The sequence below is a fragment of the Mustela lutreola genome, chromosome 1 (assembly GCF_030435805.1).
Source record: "Mustela lutreola isolate mMusLut2 chromosome 1, mMusLut2.pri, whole genome shotgun sequence".
NCBI lineage: Eukaryota > Metazoa > Chordata > Mammalia > Carnivora > Mustelidae > Mustela > Mustela lutreola.
In genome coordinates this window covers 147,376,923-147,395,143 of record NC_081290.1, presented here as the reverse complement: position 1 = coordinate 147,395,143, position 18,221 = coordinate 147,376,923, and the positions used below count along the sequence as shown (strand labels likewise).

The window sequence follows — 18,221 nt, the reverse complement described above, 5'->3', positions numbered from 1 at the left end:
AGACCAGGACTGGGCTAGCACTGGGTTAGCACCTAAACCACATATACCTTTTGGTCATGTCACCCCTGCATAACCTTTCAAAGGTGGCTAAGGGAGAGAGCTGGTCTACTTAGAAAGCCTGACACAATTAAACTTTATCCCTGGTTATTCTGAGTTACACAAAAAAGATGGACCACTGGTGTAAGTTGCCAGAAGGAAAGGCAGCAGAGCTTGTGGGAAATGAAGAAGAGGGACAGCCCTCTTTTAGATCCTCAAAGAGACTTTTAAACTTGTCTCTTTACAATAACACAATACCAAATGGTTCTGGAAGCATATTGTTTCAACTGTAACAGTTCAATATAGGCATCACAGATGGAGAGAAAAATGGCAGGGGTGATACAGGACAAATACAGTGCAGGAATAAAAAGTACTGAGAAAGGTCTGATGAAATAAAAAGGAAAAAAACCCAAGTGGCAGCAATGGACAAAATAATTTCAGGCTATATGTAAAACAATCTACTGTTTTCAAGGATGACTTTAATTTCTTTGAAAACTCAAAGATAAGTTCAAAAGGATGTATTGCCAATGAAAAGACAGTCAACCTTTGTGCCAGAGCAGCTGTGGACAGTGGTTCAGGTTGCGCATTGCACAACCCGCTTAATCACAGGGGGATGCTTCATCACAAGTATCAAAATGTATGTATTTATTGTGACAGTATTCCAGTAGGTGGCAGTGTCTTGAGGAAAAGTGTCAAAGTTTGCAGGGGCACCATATGGCCCTCCAAGAGCCTTGACTTCACCAAAAAAACACCGAATGTCTTAACTGAAGGAACTTCATGAAATTAGTAGCAAATTCCATTTTTTTAGAAATGGAATCTCAATGCATTTAATTTTAAAGTCCTTAAATTTAAAGGGTAATGAAACAATGTGGAGACCTTCTCAAAAATCACCAATTTCATGTGCTCTCTTTCTTGTTTATTTTCTTAATTGCTTTTGTCTAACCCAATGTTCTTTGTAAGTAATGTTTTACTTTTTAAGGTAATAGAGCATTATTCTCTTTGGCCTTCCAAAAAAATGAAAAGAGGAAATTGTACAAATTGATGATTTTCCAAATGTGTGCAACTTCTATTACTGAATCGTAAATATTTAAGGACATGCATCCAAATGACCACATAGAAAAATTCTATATTGGACACTTCCAAGTGCATATGTCTTTTAATGAGCACTGTAAGTGCCATTATCTAAATCATAATGAAGAGTCCACATTCCAAGTTCTGAAGATTGAGCAAATTAAATGTTGGTTGGCATGGCGTGATACAAGTCTACCTTTCTCCGATTTTCCCACTTTTGCATTTTGTCTTGTAATGGGGAAAAGGACAATTTGGGTAAACACTTCCTTACGTTTGGAATAAAGCAAGCCAGGTGTGAGAAGTTTTTCTTAGGGCCTGCAATCTTATATCCCCATGGACACTGAATTATTAATGGGTAAAAGAGAGAACAAATAACCAAGAGAGGGTTCTTGGCAGCCATTGTTTGACGTTCATGGTGTTACACAACATTGAGCATGTCCAATTCACCTGCCAGGAGCTATCTGATTCTTACTCTAGGGTTCCATTTTCCTATTTCGATCTTATCCAGCATCTGGCGGGGTGATGGTCCATGTCAGAAGATGTAGATCTTCTTTTTATTCCATTAAACTTTGGGATCTGGTTATGATATCATGCCTCATATATTTTCATCAACAAATGATCATATTAGCTGGTTATCTATTCCCTGCAGAATCTAGGCGTGTGCTAGGAAAGGAAATAAAAAATCAGGATTTTATTAGTCTCTTAAGTGTTCAGTTCTTCTGTTCTCCTGGGTCTGGCTGGACTGTCTCCTCATCTCATTTATCAGGTAGAATGGCATTAAGAATGCTCCGTCCACACACTATCTCAAAGGAGATGCACAGCCTTCTTAACACTTAGATTGAATTTGCTAGACTCTGAGGTTAAACAGGCAAAAGAACTGCTGTTTTAGCATTTATAGTGAAGTTCCAACTAAACGACTGATTCAGTGGAGGTGCTCCTAGGAGGGCACAAACAAGGGTGGAGGGGTTAAGGTCAAGGCATTGGTGAGCAGGACCACATGACCCAATCATTTCAGCTGGTAAGTAGATTGATTTCTCTACCTGGCTACACGGTGCACTCCGGTAGACTGTTTTCCTCCTTTACTTTTGGGAAGATGATACTAATTTAAGCAGCTGGGTCTCAGTTCTTCGGGTGAAAGAAAAAGCACTCTCAAACACGTTCTTAAAATGATGTCTGGGATTTGCTTTAAAATAATTCAGGGGGAGGGGAACGAAAGGAGGAGACCTTTCAACAAGGGTCACGAGATGATCATTGTTCAGACTGAGTGATGGGTACTTTCTCTACTTTTGTATATGTTTGAAATTTTCCACTGAAAGAGTTTTTTTTTTTTTTTTTAAACGAGGTAGAGAGCCAATGACCCAGAAACTTGCTAGTTCCCCATTTCAACCTTTAGCCTCACCCAAACTTTTTTTTTTTAATTGCTAACAAGGAATGCTGTCTAACATCATTTTCTCTCTCCCTATCTGTCCATCTTATAATAGAGATATTAACAAACAGCAGAAAGGCCAGTGGAAAGGATCTGATGAGGAGGGAGGCACAACTATCAGCCCGTATGGGATATGGTGGGATATGATGGATGGTGGGCTAGACACACATTCCCAAGCTTCATGCTCTCTTGGTGCCCAGGCATAGAAATCCACACCCCATGTCTTCTCTCCTTGGTTAAGCACATAGTGGAATGCCAAGCTACCGTGTTTCTTCCTAGGCTGCTACACTTTTCCTTAGTTCTTGTGGTTGGAATGAGAGTCAAGACCAAAAAATGAGAAACAACTGTGGAGAAAGTTGTGGGTTTATATGACAGGGAAAGAGAATCAGCTGCCTTCTTCCAGGACTGCACATCTCTTCTCTGCTCTTGGCGGCCTGGACATCCAAACTCTAGGACCAGGAGGCCCTAGAGGTAGCTCAGGAGGAGCTCAGGTACCCCCTGGCATCTGAAGAGCCTGACCCTCTGTACAGTGCTACGGTCAACGTACCAAGGCCCGCCCTTCAGAATTAAACTATTTTCAGTGTACCCAGCAACTCTCAAACATGGCAGATTCTGAACTTGACTGCAATCATGAGCCACCGTTCTGGACAGCCAGATTCTTCTGGACCCAGAAGAAGATCCCACTAAGTACCTAAAGATCCAGAGATAAGGAAATGTGGAGGCTTGATGTCATTCTTTTTGAAAAGTATTGCAAATCCTACCTTAAAAAGTAACCCCCATGAGCTGACCTTAGGCGTACAGAATAAGAGTTCCTTCTAAAACAGAAATCGAGTAAGAGAGGGAGCTGGCATTTTTCCCCCTGTCCCTGCCATCAGTTAATTGAGGTTAAGGAGGATTTCTTGGCACAAAGACACTTGATTCTATTCTGCCCCAAGTAATGAGGTGAGAAGGTAAAAAAGAGATCTGTTTGAGGAGAGTCTAATTGAATAGGTTCCTACTCAAAGGAATAAAAACACACCAAGGATTCTATAAAAGGAGAATAAACCCAGAATTCTGTAACACTGCTTGATGAACGCTTACCATGTTGGGGGCTCTCGGCAAGCACCTCTTCCTCTGCTTTGGGCAAAAGATCTGATTTGGATTTCTTCTTACTCATACTCTCCCAGCAAGAGAAGAATTTAAAGATTGCCTCATTTTTGCCAAATGGCTAAAAAAAATTCTCTTCTATCCTATAATTATGCTCTAGCTCTAGCCAAGGCAATTTAGGCTGTGAGATGCATTTCACTCATTTGGGGCTAGTTCAAACCTCCTCTTAGTCTTCCCAGAGAACACCTGAAAAGCATAAAATAACATGCCTTTGCAGCATACCTTTCTGTTATGTGCATATTATGATGTGATCTTAAAGATCTAGCAGAAAGCCTACAGTGGGCTGGCGGGTCCTGCCTAGAGCTCCTGTACTTCATTACTGGGCTCCCCACGAGAGAGAGCAAGCGATCGAGCGAGCAAGTGGCTGGCCGTGCTGGCTGTGAACGGCGAGGGGGAACTGCCTTCACCCTTGGAGCCTCTGCAACGAGGAGGTTCCACATCCCCTGCTGGAGGTGACCCGAAGCTAGGGAATAGCACAGAGGTCCAAAGAGCTGGCCCCCTTGCCTCCAGGCAGGCTTTACCCTGTGGTGCAATTCATGCTCCAGAATTCTCTGTGGGATCAAGCTAAAGCTGGAACCCAGCAAAAACTACACCCTTGCTCCACGATGTCCCCTTCCCTCTCCTGCCACCTTCATTTCCCAGCAGGGTCCTCTGAGAGCAGTCCCTCAATAGAGTCCCTTCCCGGGAATCCTTGTCTCGGGCTCAGCTTCTAAGGAACCTGACCCGTGACACTTCAACAAACCTATGGAAGCAATTAAAAGGATAATTGGTTATTTTTAGTCTGCTGTCTTTCATTGTTTCCCAATCAGGACAGCTTCATGGGTTTACAGCCATGGCCGCAAGCAGAGATACTAAACAGTCTTAAGATGACATGTGGAAGGTCCACTGGAATCTGCAGCAGATAACATCTCCTATTCGGGCATCCAACTTAATAGACAAGTAGCCCTCCCAGCCCCCTGACCCATTTCCCTAAACAATGTGCAGCCCAGATTGAAAGACCCATTTTACAACTGTGTACTTAATACACAAAGACAAGGCTATGCCCCTCTTCTGTTTCGTTACAGCAGGTTTCGTTTTCCTGGTACCATATAAACTTCATGTGAGGCCAGCTGGCTCTGTTCTAATTACTGTTTGACATTTGATACCCCTAAATTCCAATTCATAGAATTAAAAAGGAAAAAACAACTCAGGTTAAGGTTCAGATGAGCACATGCCTGATAATGCTCTGAGGTCAACTCATACCACCTCAAAAGAGAAAAACATCATTTATCTTTTGTTGCAAGAACTAAAAACACCAAACCAGTCAACTGTTCCCATCAGGAAGAATCTACGTTTGCTCGTGAAAGCTTAGTTCCTTGACTGAAAGCCTTCTTGGGAGTGCACATCTCATTCTCACTGTTCCTATTTCATCTGGTAAAGCCCACCTCTGGGGTTGTTAACCCAGGGACTGGAGAGGCGGGGGTCTGAGGGTGGGGGACAGTCCTTAAAAGCTAGAGCTCCTATCTCCCCTGAGGTTCCTTTCTCGCAGTGGTGGGGTATGCGCTAGTGGAGCACAGCTGGGGTCAGGATGGCCTTTCAGGCTGGGGAAGAGTGGTGGCACGGCTGGTCCTCCTCCCTCCATCTGGCTAACGGAGGGGCAGCCCACCTTGGCGGACCTCCTCAAACTGCCTTTGGCAAATGCACAGCATCCTTATCTACAGCTGTTAATGACAAAGGTCTTCCTGCAGCCTTTGAAGCATTTTCTCTCACTTGAAAATGTTCTCCCCTCCTAACAATGCTGTGAGGTAAAAAGCTGGGGTATCCTTGGTGACCAGTGATCTGTTCACACCTGCGGAGCTACTGAGGAACCCACCTTGGTCTCCTGACTGGGTGAAGCCTTCCTGAGATACGGACCCAGCCCCCCGATCCTAGCTGTGACACCCGCTTAAACTCCCAAGTCAAAAAACTTCTGCAAAGAGAGTAATAATATGACCTACTTCACAAAACTATTATAAGGAGTAAAACAAAGACAAAAACACCTGGAAAATTCTCCAGCCAAGTTAACAGCTATTAGATGTTTGATAAATATTAGTGGTCTTCCCCCTTGGCGCGGTTGCTTTCTGTATTATTTCCACAAAATTTCTAACACAAACTGGGGGCAAAAGGCATGACTCCTTTGAACCCAGCGGGAGAAAAGAGTTCGGGGAACAATGCACCACGCGTGATCGGGGCCTGATGGCCCACACAGGGGGTGCTCTGAGGGGACCCCCCCTTCCCAAAAATGGCCTACCTGGTGGTCGTCCGAATGGTGTTTTCTTTTGTGTGATTGTGCTCTTTGCTCACTTTTTCTGTAAGAAGAAAGAATGAAACATCCCTTGTAGGTTGTTCTTACTCAATTTGAGTCTCTAAGGCTTAAACAGAAACTCCCTCAACGTTTCTTTTTCTCTTTTGTGGTTTTCTTTTGGTTTCCTTTGTAAATATTCAAACCCTCCCTGTCTTATTCATAAAGACAATCATTAAAAGCATATAGACAGCATCCACAAAAATATCTTAGTAAAAACCAATCAAAGGGAAACAGTCACTGACAAATTTCAAGTGTGTTGTCTGATTTTAATGAGGCCTTAATAAGCATACATACACACGGAGAGATGCGCACCAGAACCCGTTATTCCTACTACATGTTTCCCCAGCTGAAAATTTCTGCTTTCCTCTGATTCAGCATGAAAATTGCAGTTGTTGCAACTGTTCCGCTTCTGACTTTGATGACAACCTTTAAGCATTCTGTATTGTCAGGCCCCTTTGTGCGAGGGGATATAAAAACAGCCATAAGACCTCTGGGTTCAGCAGTCATCGAGCGCTTATTCTGATAAATGTCACCAGGGACAAAAAAAATATCATTAGACAAGCAGAGGTAAACCCTCCCTTTTCTGTCTTGAGGTCTGTATCTACCAGCTGTCAGGAATTATTTAATTAGCTTTCAAGAACACTAGAGTTGAACTCCGGCCTTCCCAATCCAGTTCAAATGGGAGGATTCTGCCCTGACTGTCACAGCCCTCAACGGCTTCAGCAAGCAGAGAAAACCTGGCCAGCTTGATGAGGGTTTCGGGTTTCCATGGCAGAGCAAATAAAAAATCCTGATCTTAGGGATTTTTGAACAAATTTAAACAGATAATTTGGAAAAACGAAAGACTTACAACATCCACCCAATACTTGTAACACTAGGCTGAAACGGCTATGCGCAAGTTGGTGTGGACGGTCGCTTTCTGTGCACTAGACAATGACAACGAGGCTGGATTTGTATTCAGAGGCAGTATTCTTTCAGAGAGCAGGAAATCGGGCTAAAAGACTTGCTTGAGGTCACCCAGGCAGTAAGTGACAGTGGCCAGGTGAGAACTCTCAGACACAAAGTTTGTCACTGATAGCAGACAGTGATAATGTACCGGGAGAGACAGAGACTTTCTGAAAAGAACCACACACTGGCCTCACTTTTGCAAATTGTAACTGCTAAGTCCTTTTCAAAGTTATATTGTTTCTAGATATGCTTTCAGCTTGTTTAAAAAAAAAGAAAAGAAAAGCACCTTGTAGGATTTGGAGCTCTGGGGAGCTTGGGATGATCCACGTGTCCTGTGAAGTTTATGGAATTAACTATTTCCATTACTGCAAGGCTTTGCACAAAGAACAATCCCTGTCTGAGAAGCAGGAGGCCACCATTTCCGGAACCAACCGATAGTTTCAAGCTCTGGCACTGTGTCACCAGGCCAACAACAAGGTGAACTATCATGATGGTATGCAGATTCTAGCTTCTTCTCCCTGATATTTTTCTTAGCAGGGAAAGCAAGTGAATACTTAAATAATGAGGCATCTCGTGGTGTTTTGAATATGCTATCCCTAATGAAACAGAGTTTCTCAAACATTCGTAACAAACTCTACTGATGCATGAATTTCTATACACAGGCCAATGCTTGAGTGTGGACAAGCTCTGTGTATTTCAAGGAATCTGAATCTTGTACGTGTCTATATCTTCAATCTCAACCATGTTCAAATAATAAGAGCATGTTAAATTTGTTCAGGACCAACACTATGCAGCTTGAAAGAGTTAACAAAGGTAACCAAGAGGACCATCAACTGTTCTATCAGGACACTTAGCTGAGCTGGTAATTCCTACACCTGTGAATTCCAAATATTCAAAGTAGAAACCGTCGGTTTATAGAAAAATGCTCTGCAAGGGGATAGCTGGAAAGAGTCCTCACATTTCATCTACTCCCTTTACTTGATTTATTTATTTATTTTTGTTTGTTTTTGGCAAGATACAGTACAATCTTAATTCAAACCACACTAATTTGGAATTCATGGTAATTCAGTCACTGTTGGAGTAAATTGAAGTTTATCTTTTGAACACTTGGGAAAAAAAAAAAAAAAAAAAACAAGAGGCTGTTAATCAGATCAACTGCCTAAGCAAAAGTCGAGGTGAGATGTTTAGCCTAGTCAACAGGGATCATTTGCACGGAACTGAATAGAGTTCTAATTTCAAGTGATTCTTAACTATTTATTAAAGAAAGTTTGGCAGGAGTTCCACTTGGCAACATTTTATTAACTGTTAGTTTGAGTGGCAGTATGCATGTTAAAGTAACAAAATTGATTTCTGCCTGAGAAATTCTATAATGCGAGTGTTTTTACTTTGTTAGAGTGGCTTTCTTTCCAATTATTCCCAATTATTGACATTTTTCTGCACAGAAATGTACCTGACAGTTGAAAGAGAAGCTCGGAAGCCATCTTCACAGAGATGTCCTGACTGAAGAGGTTTCTCTCTGGGGGCACTCTGCCCTCTGGCATCTTCTGTAAGGGTTCAGTTTTCTCTCGCCCGATTAAAGTGCTATAGCCAACATTCCGGCTGGGTGATACCGAGACATGCGAGTCCTGGATGTCGACCTCCATGGGCTCCTCTTTAATCTTCACCATCTGAGTCTCCTTGTAGCTCTCCGCTGCAAGCAGGTGAAGGAGGAGAAACCAGAACAGCACGGTTTTAAAATTCTGAACCAAACCCAGTTTCTTTTCTTTTCTTTCCTAAGATTTTATTTATTTATTTGACAGACAGAGATCACAAGTAGGCAGAGAGGCATGCAGAGGGAGAGGAGGAAGCAGGCTCCCCGCTGAGCAGAGAGCCCTATGCGGGGCTCGATCCCAGGACCCTGGGATCATGACCTGAGCCGAAGGCAGAGGCCTTAACCCACTGAGCCACCCAGGTGCCCCATCAAACCCAGTTTCTAATCACAGAAAGAACCACTGGGATTGTTTCTGGGAGCAGGTGAGACAAGCACCACAGCACATGACATACAGACCGAAAAACTGCTAGTTCAGCCCACCTGGTTTCCTGAAAAGGTAGGGAACGGAAGCCCAGAGAGAGTAAGTGGCTTGCCCAAGGTCACACCTGCACCCGCAGAACCAGGCCCAGCCAGGTCTCCGAATCTAGCACTCGGGGTCCGGTGACCAGGGTCTCCCGGCCACACCCCCAGGTGCTCCATCCTCCCTGCTACGCTGCTTCCAGAAGTAACAGAGAACATGGTGAACGCCTGTCCCTGTTTCAGGACTTACTCATTTCAGCGAACCCAATCAAAGCGAACATTTTAATATGACAATTGTCTCCCTTTATTTTTAAAGCCCTGACCAGTTTTTTTTTTTTTTTTTCTCTCTCTCTTCTAGGGCACCGAAATTAATAAAGGGTAAACAGGGTCGATTCAACTGAGACATTCATACCTTGCTGGGAGCTAGTAATCCTCAAGACCACCTAGGAAGTTAATTGCAGCCCAAGGACCAACACTTAGAAAAACAGCAATCTTACAGGTTATAATAATGGTTCAATTTACTGACTGCTTTTGCTTTAGGTGTGACTATTAGATGTTTGATCTTTAGTCGGAAACACATATTCGCCTTGCCAAGTCGGACTGTTTTTATGTCCATGCATTCTGTAGTGCTAATGACAGAGCCTCTTTGAAACAAGGTGGGGCAATTAGCCCAGCCATTAATTTGGGCCACTTTGAAATGAGCACACTTTCAAATCAATAAGCATTTATTAGTAACTATAGTATACTCAGCATTCTGGGAAAGAAAAAAAGAGGACATAAAATAGTGGGTTGAGGGGTGACCCCTCAAATTCTGCCTATGTCCTAACCCCAGGAACATGTGAATGTCACCTTATTTGGAAAAAATGTATTTGCAGATGTGATTCAGTTAAGGATCTCAAGATGAGATCATTCTAGATTACCCAGGTAAGCCGGAAAACCAATAATAAGTGTCCCTCAAATAGGAAGATAAGGAAGAGACACAGGAAGGACACGTGAAAACAGAGACAGTGCTCTGGACTGAATATGTGTTCCACCCTCTGCCCCAAAATTAATACAGTGAAACTCCATGCCTAGTGTGATAGTATTTGAGGTGATTAGATATGAGGATGGAACCCTCATGTACATATTAGTGGCCCTACAAAACAAAAGACCCCAGAGAGTGCCCAGACAGCAAATGTGTGGGCTCTTTGATTTCAGACTTGCCAGCCTTCAGCTCTGTGAGAAATACATTTTTGTTGTTAATAAGCCACCCAGTCAATGGATTCTCTTAATAGCACAATGATGGGAGCAAGACAAGAAATTAGAGTCATGGTGGCCACAAGTTAAGGATGTCCTAGAGCCACCAGAAACTGGGAGAGGAAAGGAAAGGGGCTCCCCTAGAACCTTCGGATTTTGGACTTCTGGCCTCCAGGCTGCAAGGGAATACATTTCTGTTGTTTTAGGTTACAAAGTTTGTGGCAATTTGTGATGGATGGATGGATATAGCAAGAAGAAGCAGTGGGAAGCAGGCAGGACAGATGTGAAAGGGGAACCTCCCTGCTGTAAGCTGGACGGCTAGAGAAAATGACACGTTCCTTACAAAGCATGAGACAGGGTGAAAGCCAAGTACATGTGCCGTTTATTGAGTTGTAGTAAAGAAGACGGAAGAGCACTTCCAATTGAATAATTACAATTAATATAGTGTTGTCCATAAAGGCTACGTAAGAAGTGGGCTAATTGTTCTTTTCTCCTTCCCGACATATTACACATGGTTTTCAGAGTAAATGACTTTTTTTTTTTTGTCAGCAACTAAATTGCCAAGCAACTGTTATATTTAATTTAGAGCCCTTCCCCCTTTCCCAACTCCTGCCGAGCTGTGGTTTTTCCACGTATCTGTGAGGCTCACAAAAACCAAGTTGATTCAATCATGCTTAAAAGAAAAGAAAGAAAAGAAAAAAAATCTGAAGCTTTCAAAGTCACATGCCTAGCTTCTTTGCCTCGGTCTGCAGTCCACCTGACTGTTTCTGGAGTATGAACTGCATCCCTTACCACATCTTAAGGATCTGATGACCTGATAGCCACCATGACCTCTAGCCACCTCACCCATAGGTGCAGTCACAACGCACACCTCCCTCTCTGCGCTCCCCCCAAAGTACGTAATGTTTGGAAAATAAACAGTGGGGTCAGTGACACAGGTATGTAATGATGTCTCTGAACCCTGCAAGTCATTCCAAGGCTTGAAGACAAACACAAAAATATACTAGAAAAGGAGTCACTTAATTCCACAAAAATCTCAATGCTACGAAGAGCAAAGCTAGAAAGAAGCTCCAGGATCTTACTCTTTTTCCATCTCCTTTCCCCAGCTTTGCCCCTGGGTTAAAAAATCATCTAGCTACGGGTACCACTGGCTTAAATGGTAGCAGGTTTTGAAAGCTTCTTGGGATAACTTCAAGTATGATTTACATGAAGGGCTTTCTGCCCTTTCTTACGACAACTCTTGACCTTTCAAGAATGCACAAAGGACTGATTAATGATAAAAACCTCTAGCATTTTTAATCCACCTGATAGACTCCAGACTCAAAGAGTTCTCAAGCTGACATCTCTCAATGGGAAAGTGAGACATAATATAAGAAATATATAAGAAAATATTTGCCAACTGTTCTCTTGCCTTTTTTTTTGTTGTTGTTGTTGTTGTTCTTAAAGCAGGGATTCTTAACCTCAGCCCTGCTGACATCTGGGCCCAGATCCTTCTTTACTTGGGGAGGCTGTGCAGTGTGTTGTAGGATGGTTGGCAACATCTCCGGTTTCCACCTACTGGGTTTCAGTAGCACTCATCCTCCAGCTGTGACAACCATGAATAACTCCAGATGTTGCCAATATTCGGTGGGGGCAAAATCTCCCAACGGAAAACCCCCGCTGTAGAGTTTTTGCCACACTTCGGTGTTCAATCCCCTTTCCCCAAATTTAATCAGAACCCAAGGCAAATAAGAAAGAAGAGCTCCTCTTTAGCTTAAGGTTCCCCCCCACACACATATTAATCACCATCTCAGCCTGGTGCCTTGGACAGGCTGGCCTAGGAGGCAGGAGACAGGCTGATTTAGGAACAGATCCTAAGTCGGCCAGAGATTCTACGTGTCCTCTCTCGCCTTTGCCTAAGGTGTCCTGACAACACAGTGGTTGAATTAATCTTTTTACTCAATCTTTACTCACTTTGACTTCCACACCCAGGGACATGTCTATTATCCAGGGTCTACCCTTTCCCATCACCTTCCTTCTCACACATATCATAAAGCCTTTTAGAATCTCTTCCTAAAATAACAGGACAAATACTAACTTTACCCCAAGTGGCCTATACTGTTATTCTGAGAAAAAAACTAGCCAGTGGAAAAAGATGAGAGATGGTGTTAACAGTAAGGTAATGCGTGGGAGGTGGGTTGTAGGTGACTGTTTACTACAATGCTCATTTGTATCTTGTAATTTTTCTCTGATCAATACAGATATTCCACCATTTACTTACATTTTTAGAAAATAAAAAATGACTACATATGCCCATAAAAAAGATGATTATTTCCTCTTTTAGAAGCATTTAGAACACTGTGTATGTTCCTGGTGGCATTGCAAGAGTGAGTCTGCAAATCAGATAAGTCCGATTCAAACTTGCTTGGCAACCGCAGGGGAAAAAGCCATGAGAATTTCATAATACGGTCTTTTCTATTTTCACAAACACAGTACATGTAAGTAATGATCAATTAGTATTATTTCATTCATCAGTCATTTGGTCATCGCACCATTTGAAAAATGTCTACTAGGTACTATGTGCTATGTACTGTGTCTACTAGGTACAACGTACTATGTGCTATGTACTGTGTCTACTAGGTACTATGTACTGTGTCTACTAGGTACTATGTACTATGATGAAGGAAATGTGGGAAACAGAAGCAAAGACGACATGGCTCTTGCCCTCAAGTACTTTAAATCTACATGAGTGATCAGACAAGTATGAACAGCCCTCTAGTAAAAGAGGTAAAATTAAAATGCAGTGTGGGAAGAGGAGTCCAGGAAGACCGGGAACCCAAGCACAAAGGTGGAATTGTACTCTGCCTGGGGTGTTTGGGGGAATATCATGTTGGCGGTGTTGGCTGGAGGGCCCGAATCGAGAGATGGAAATGGCACCCTGAGTAAGCGAGACTCACGAGGTATAAACATAAAAGCAGCTCGACTTCTGACTTCCACTGTCTCATTAAGCCTGCCCTGTAGGAAGAGTTCCTCTCCTGTCCCTGGGTGAAAACTCAGGCCCCATAACCTGATTAATTCTTTGATAATACAAAGCCTTACAGTTATCTAAACAGCAAAATGGTCTTGATTCAGAATCCAGAAGTTCTAATCCATTTGTCAGTTTACAGTTCCACCTCCTGAGAGGGGAGTCCTTGCCCCTCCCTGGAAGGATCTCCAAGGAGCCTTTTGTGGGGGAGGAAATCACATCAGCTCTTCTCCCTCTCTTGTTGCCTTCTCCCCAGCACACTAGGTGTCTTTCCAGATCTTAGAAAAGACTAAAGGAAAAGGGGGGGAGAGAGGATGGAAAGCTCTTTGCCATCCCATTCTAGAATGGTTTCACCCTATTTAGACCAGGAGGTGTTTCTCTCATGGGATTCAAGGGTGGGCTCTTCAGAGACCTATAGCTTTTTTTTTTTTTTAATAGATTTTATTTATTTATTTGACAGAGAGAGACCACAAGTAGGCAGAGAGGCAGGCAGAGGGAGGAAGGGAACCACCCGCTGAGCAGAGAGCCCGATTCGGGGCTCGATCCCAGGTCCCTGGGATCATGACCTGAGCCGAAGGCAGAGGCTTTAACCCACTGAGCCACCCAGGTGCCCCGAGGCCTATAGCTTTGAAGTGATCTTTCCCCTAAAGATCCCTTTATGTGGCTGAACTCCCTCTTGTCTGTGGTCCCTTATTCCCTCCATGAATCCATCTGTCCATCCCATTTTGTCATTGTGCAACCACCAATGGTCTAGGCGGCCCCACCGGAAGGCACTGAAGGCCATACCCAGGCCAGCCCTTCCGGGTGAAAATGGTCTACACTGAGGCCAGGGTTGACAGCTGCCTCTACTTGATAGGAGAAAGAGCGCCAGCTCAGTCCCCGGCCCCTCCCCCTCCACACAGCAGCATCTCCCGTGCACGCAGTCCCCAAAGCAGCTGGCCATTTCCCACCCTCTAGCTTTCCCAAGGCAGACATGGGGTGGGTGCCAGTGCACAAGGCTCCCCACCTGAGGAACACACATGACAAACATGACATGACAAAGCTTACCACTTTAGTTATTTTTGAGTGTCCAGTTCAGTGGCATTAAGTACATGCACACTGTTGTGCCATCATCCCCATCCACCTCCAGAAGTTTTCATCATCCCTACTCCTTCAACACTAACTCCCCATTCCTCTTCTTCCGCCCCCAATCGTGGGAATACCACAGCAACCACCTTTCTGTTTTCTGACTCCAGGACAGAGTTTCCGTCCTCTCTCCTCCCCTTCCCTCCCTCACCCCTCTCCTTTTCCCTTCCCTTTCTTCCTCTTCCTCCCTCCTGGCTTCCTTCCTTCCTCCTTCCTGTCCCGCCCCACCTCCTTCCTGTCCCCCCCACCTCCTTCCTGTCCCCCTCCACCTCCTTCCTGTCCCCCTCCACCTCCTTCCTGTCCCCCCCACCTCCTTCCTGTCCCCCCCACCTCCTTCCTGTCCCCCTCCACCTCCTTCCTGTCCCCCTCCACCTCCTTCCTGTCCCCCTCCACCTCCTTCCTGTCCCCCCCACCTCCTTCCTGTCCCCCCCCACCTCCTCCATCCCATCCCTTCCCCTTCCTTCCTCCCCTTCTTTCCCCCCTTCCCTCCCTCCCCTGCTGCCCCTCCCTACCTTTCTTTCCTTCTCTCCTCGTCCCCCCTCCCCCTCTCCCTCCCTTTCCTTCTCTTCCCTTAAAACTCTTCACACTGGAACCTCGGTGCTGAAGCCAATGCCTCTACTGAACAACCCTTTAACAAAGACCGTCATACTCTACTCCAGAGAAATAAAACTGGAGAGGTAGGTAGGGGCAGAACGTGGCATCTTTGGCGCCCCCCCACCCACCCCCGGAAGCCCAGACGGAATGGGGGGGAGCGAGGAGCAAAGCGTTTGGGAGGTTTGGCCAGGGGAGGAGCGCGATCAGGTTGCACTTCAGAAGGCCAGCCTGGCAGGGGCACTTGGAAGGCCCAGGAGGAAGTGGAAATGGGGGCAGTTGTCAGGAGCTTAGTGTGGTAATCCAAGCAAGGAGACGCTGAGGGCCTGAACGAAAGGTCAGGGGGATGGAAAAGATTCACAGGATATTCTAGAGGTTGAATGGGGAGGAACTGGAAGTGCCTGGCTAGGAGTCTGAAGGAAGAATGAAGAGACCGACGTGAGAGGAATTACGAAGCAAGTGTGTGCACGGCCAGGGGTAGCGTGATGAAAAAAATAATTCCATGACTGCTAAAAGCCTTGAGGTTTGGGAGACGCTCTCAACAGGAGTAGGAAAAATAGAAAAGCTGGGTGGTGGAGAAATAACGGAGGGAGGGGCGTTTTCAGGTCTGTTTTGGCTAAATGCTTAGAATTCCTGCAGGAAGTGGAGGGCAGGATGGCTGTGGGCAGCAAGAGGGGAGTCACCGGTGACACACAGACCGGGGGCATCCGACTCCAGAGAACGCGGTGAGATCCCAGGCAAGGGGAGTAGAAAGCAGCGGATGGGGCAGGACCGGGACCTCTACTCTTAGATGGGAGGTGGGAGGAGGACCAAAGAGTGAGGGAAAGAGGAGGCAAGGGAGCGGCCCAGCGCGGGGTTTCATGGAAACCCAGACAGAAGGACAGAGACACCCCAGATACCTTCATGAGAGCCTCGTGCTTCTAGCCTGCAGGCCTGTCGCAGGGGCCCACCGCATTCCTGCCCTGGGGCTCCTGAACCCTTGGATGATTTCTTCCCTTAGTTTCTGTCCCCTGTAAAGCCGCAGCCCCCCACCATCCCTCCGCACACCTGCAGATACCTCTGCGCGCGGCCGATACACAATGTTCCAGTCGCCTCCACGTGCCATGCTCCCATGCTCTTCCTCCCCCTATCCCCTTCCGAAACACCCCAGTAACGTGCTGTTCAGACTTCAAAAGTACACTTGGCCTTTGAACCACATGGGGGTCGGGAGTGGTGAGCCCTCTTCCCCCCACACAGTTGAAAATTCACATGTAACCTCTAACTCCCCCAAAACTGAACTACTCATAGCCTGCTGCTGACCAGAAACCTGACTGATCACGTACAGCCAATGAGCACATATTTTGTTCGTTGTATGTCTCATAAACAGTGTTCTTACGATAAAGTAAGCTAGAGAAAACAGAATGTCAGAAGATCATAAGGAAGAGACATTTAAGGCACTGTACTGTAATTATAAAAAAAAAAATCCATGTACACGTGGATCCGTGTAGAAGCGGCCAGTACGATTCCAACCCGTGTTGTTCAAGGGTCATCTGTATTCAGGCATTCCCTCTGTGAGCAGCATTCCTTTATCGGTGTCCAGGGACCCTCTCTCTCCCCGCTCTCCCCTAGCTCCTTTGGCCTCTAGATCATTTGGCCCCTGAAAATCCTGGAGCAAGCTGCCACCATGATTCGCCAAGTGCGTTTCCCCTCTGCACTGAACTGTCGGGGGTGAGCGAGAGTCTAACTCATCTTTCACTCCCGAGATGTTGCACAGGCCTGGCACATTCGATATTCTTACTGTGTATCTGTCACCTGTATCCCCTGAAGCACAGCCCACAGCATGTGACGCTATTCTCTGTCTCTTGACTTGGGTCTGCCTAGTGCTATGAACTCATACATGCTATGAACTTAGAAATAAAACAGGAGGGGCACCTGGCAGCTCAGTCAGTTAAGCATCTGCCTTCGGCTCAGGTCATGATCTCAGGGTCCTGGGATCGGGCCCGCATCTGGCTCCCTGTTCAGCAGGGAACCTGCTTCTCCCTCTCTCTAAACCTTCCCCTACTCTTTCTCTCTCTGTCAAAAAAAAAAAAAAAAAAAAAAAAAAAAATCTTAAAAAAAAAAAACCCCAAAATATGAAAAGATAAAACATTGACAATAGCACTGAAATGGACAATGAAAATTGACCCTTCTCTCTCCAGGTGGCTCACGAACATGATCTCAAACTAGCATTTTAGAGTCATAGGAAGCTTGAAAGAATGTGTGTAGAAGCAACGCCAATGACGTGTTGTGGGAACAGTACACTTTATAGAGTGATATTTGTGTCAATTCAGTAAATTAATACTCTTTCATCTCCAACGGGCCATCCTCAAAGATACGGGGGTTCTCACTGGTCCTACAAACACGGTCCAGATATGAAACCCGATTCCAGTACACAGCGGGTTTATTACTGACACTCTGTGAACAATAGCCCAGGGCAGTGGGACCAGGTGATGGGAAAGGAACAACCAGGGACAGGAAACGAGCTCACACGGCGGCACCCTATCGCAGGGCCTGGCACCCCCTGGCATCTGATAAAGGTGCCCACTCTCTGCCTTTGCTTTCTCTTGCTTGACTCTGCCCTTGCCAAAAGCAAAATGGCTAAAGAGTCGACCTGTGTTTCCTTGGTCACTCAGGGAAAGAGGGAGCCCCAGGCCTCCCTGAGCAGAGGCGCGGATTGAGGTCACAATGGAAATGTTAATCCACAGAAGTTTGACACCACCCGCTGGACTCTCTCTCCTCAGACAGAAAAGCAAAGTGGGGGTGAGGTGGCCTTGGCCCGGCCTTCCCCTGTGACCGGAGCTGGGTCGCCGGTGATGAGAAGAGAAGCTAGCCTTGTTCTTTTTTTTTTTTTTTTTTTTTTTTAAAGATTTTATTTATTTATTTGACAGAGAGAGATCACAAGTAGGCAGAGAGGCAGGCAGAGAGAGAGAGAGGGAAGCAGGCTCCCTGCTGAGCAGAAAGCCCGATGTGGGGCTCAATCCCAGGACCCTGAGATCATGACCTGAGCTGAAGGCAGAGGTTTTCACCCACTGAGCCACCCAGGTGCCCCAGCCCTGTTCTTTATATGTTAACAAAGAACCTGAGTCTCACACGCTGAATGGTATCTTCCTCTCCTCTCCTCTAGCCTACCCTGTCTCTGGAAAGTACTGATCGCACGGAACATGAGCACCCGCAGCCTGACACGACCTTCCCTTCTTTAGGGGACTGGATCAGTGCAGGCTTGGTGTAGGGAAGTTCATCTTCAGTT

At 45.4% G+C, this 18,221-nt stretch overlaps 1 protein-coding gene across 7 annotated transcripts in view; it reads right to left on the bottom strand.

The window, feature by feature from the left end:
- ZNF827 (zinc finger protein 827) overlaps positions 1-18,221 on the bottom strand; it is a 169,169-nt gene that overhangs the window by 70,276 nt on the left and 80,672 nt on the right. For all 7 annotated transcript variants that reach the window (XR_009354147.1, XM_059176105.1, XM_059176119.1 and 4 more), the window contains exons 6-7: positions 8,401-8,640; positions 5,949-6,006 (exon numbers count right to left, since the gene is read on the bottom strand). Coding sequence is in view for 6 of the 7 variants with exons in the window: in XM_059176105.1 (XP_059032088.1) it covers positions 5,949-6,006; positions 8,401-8,640 (298 nt within the window). In the remaining variant the exon portion in view is untranslated. The remainder of the gene's footprint in view (positions 1-5,948; positions 6,007-8,400; positions 8,641-18,221) is intronic.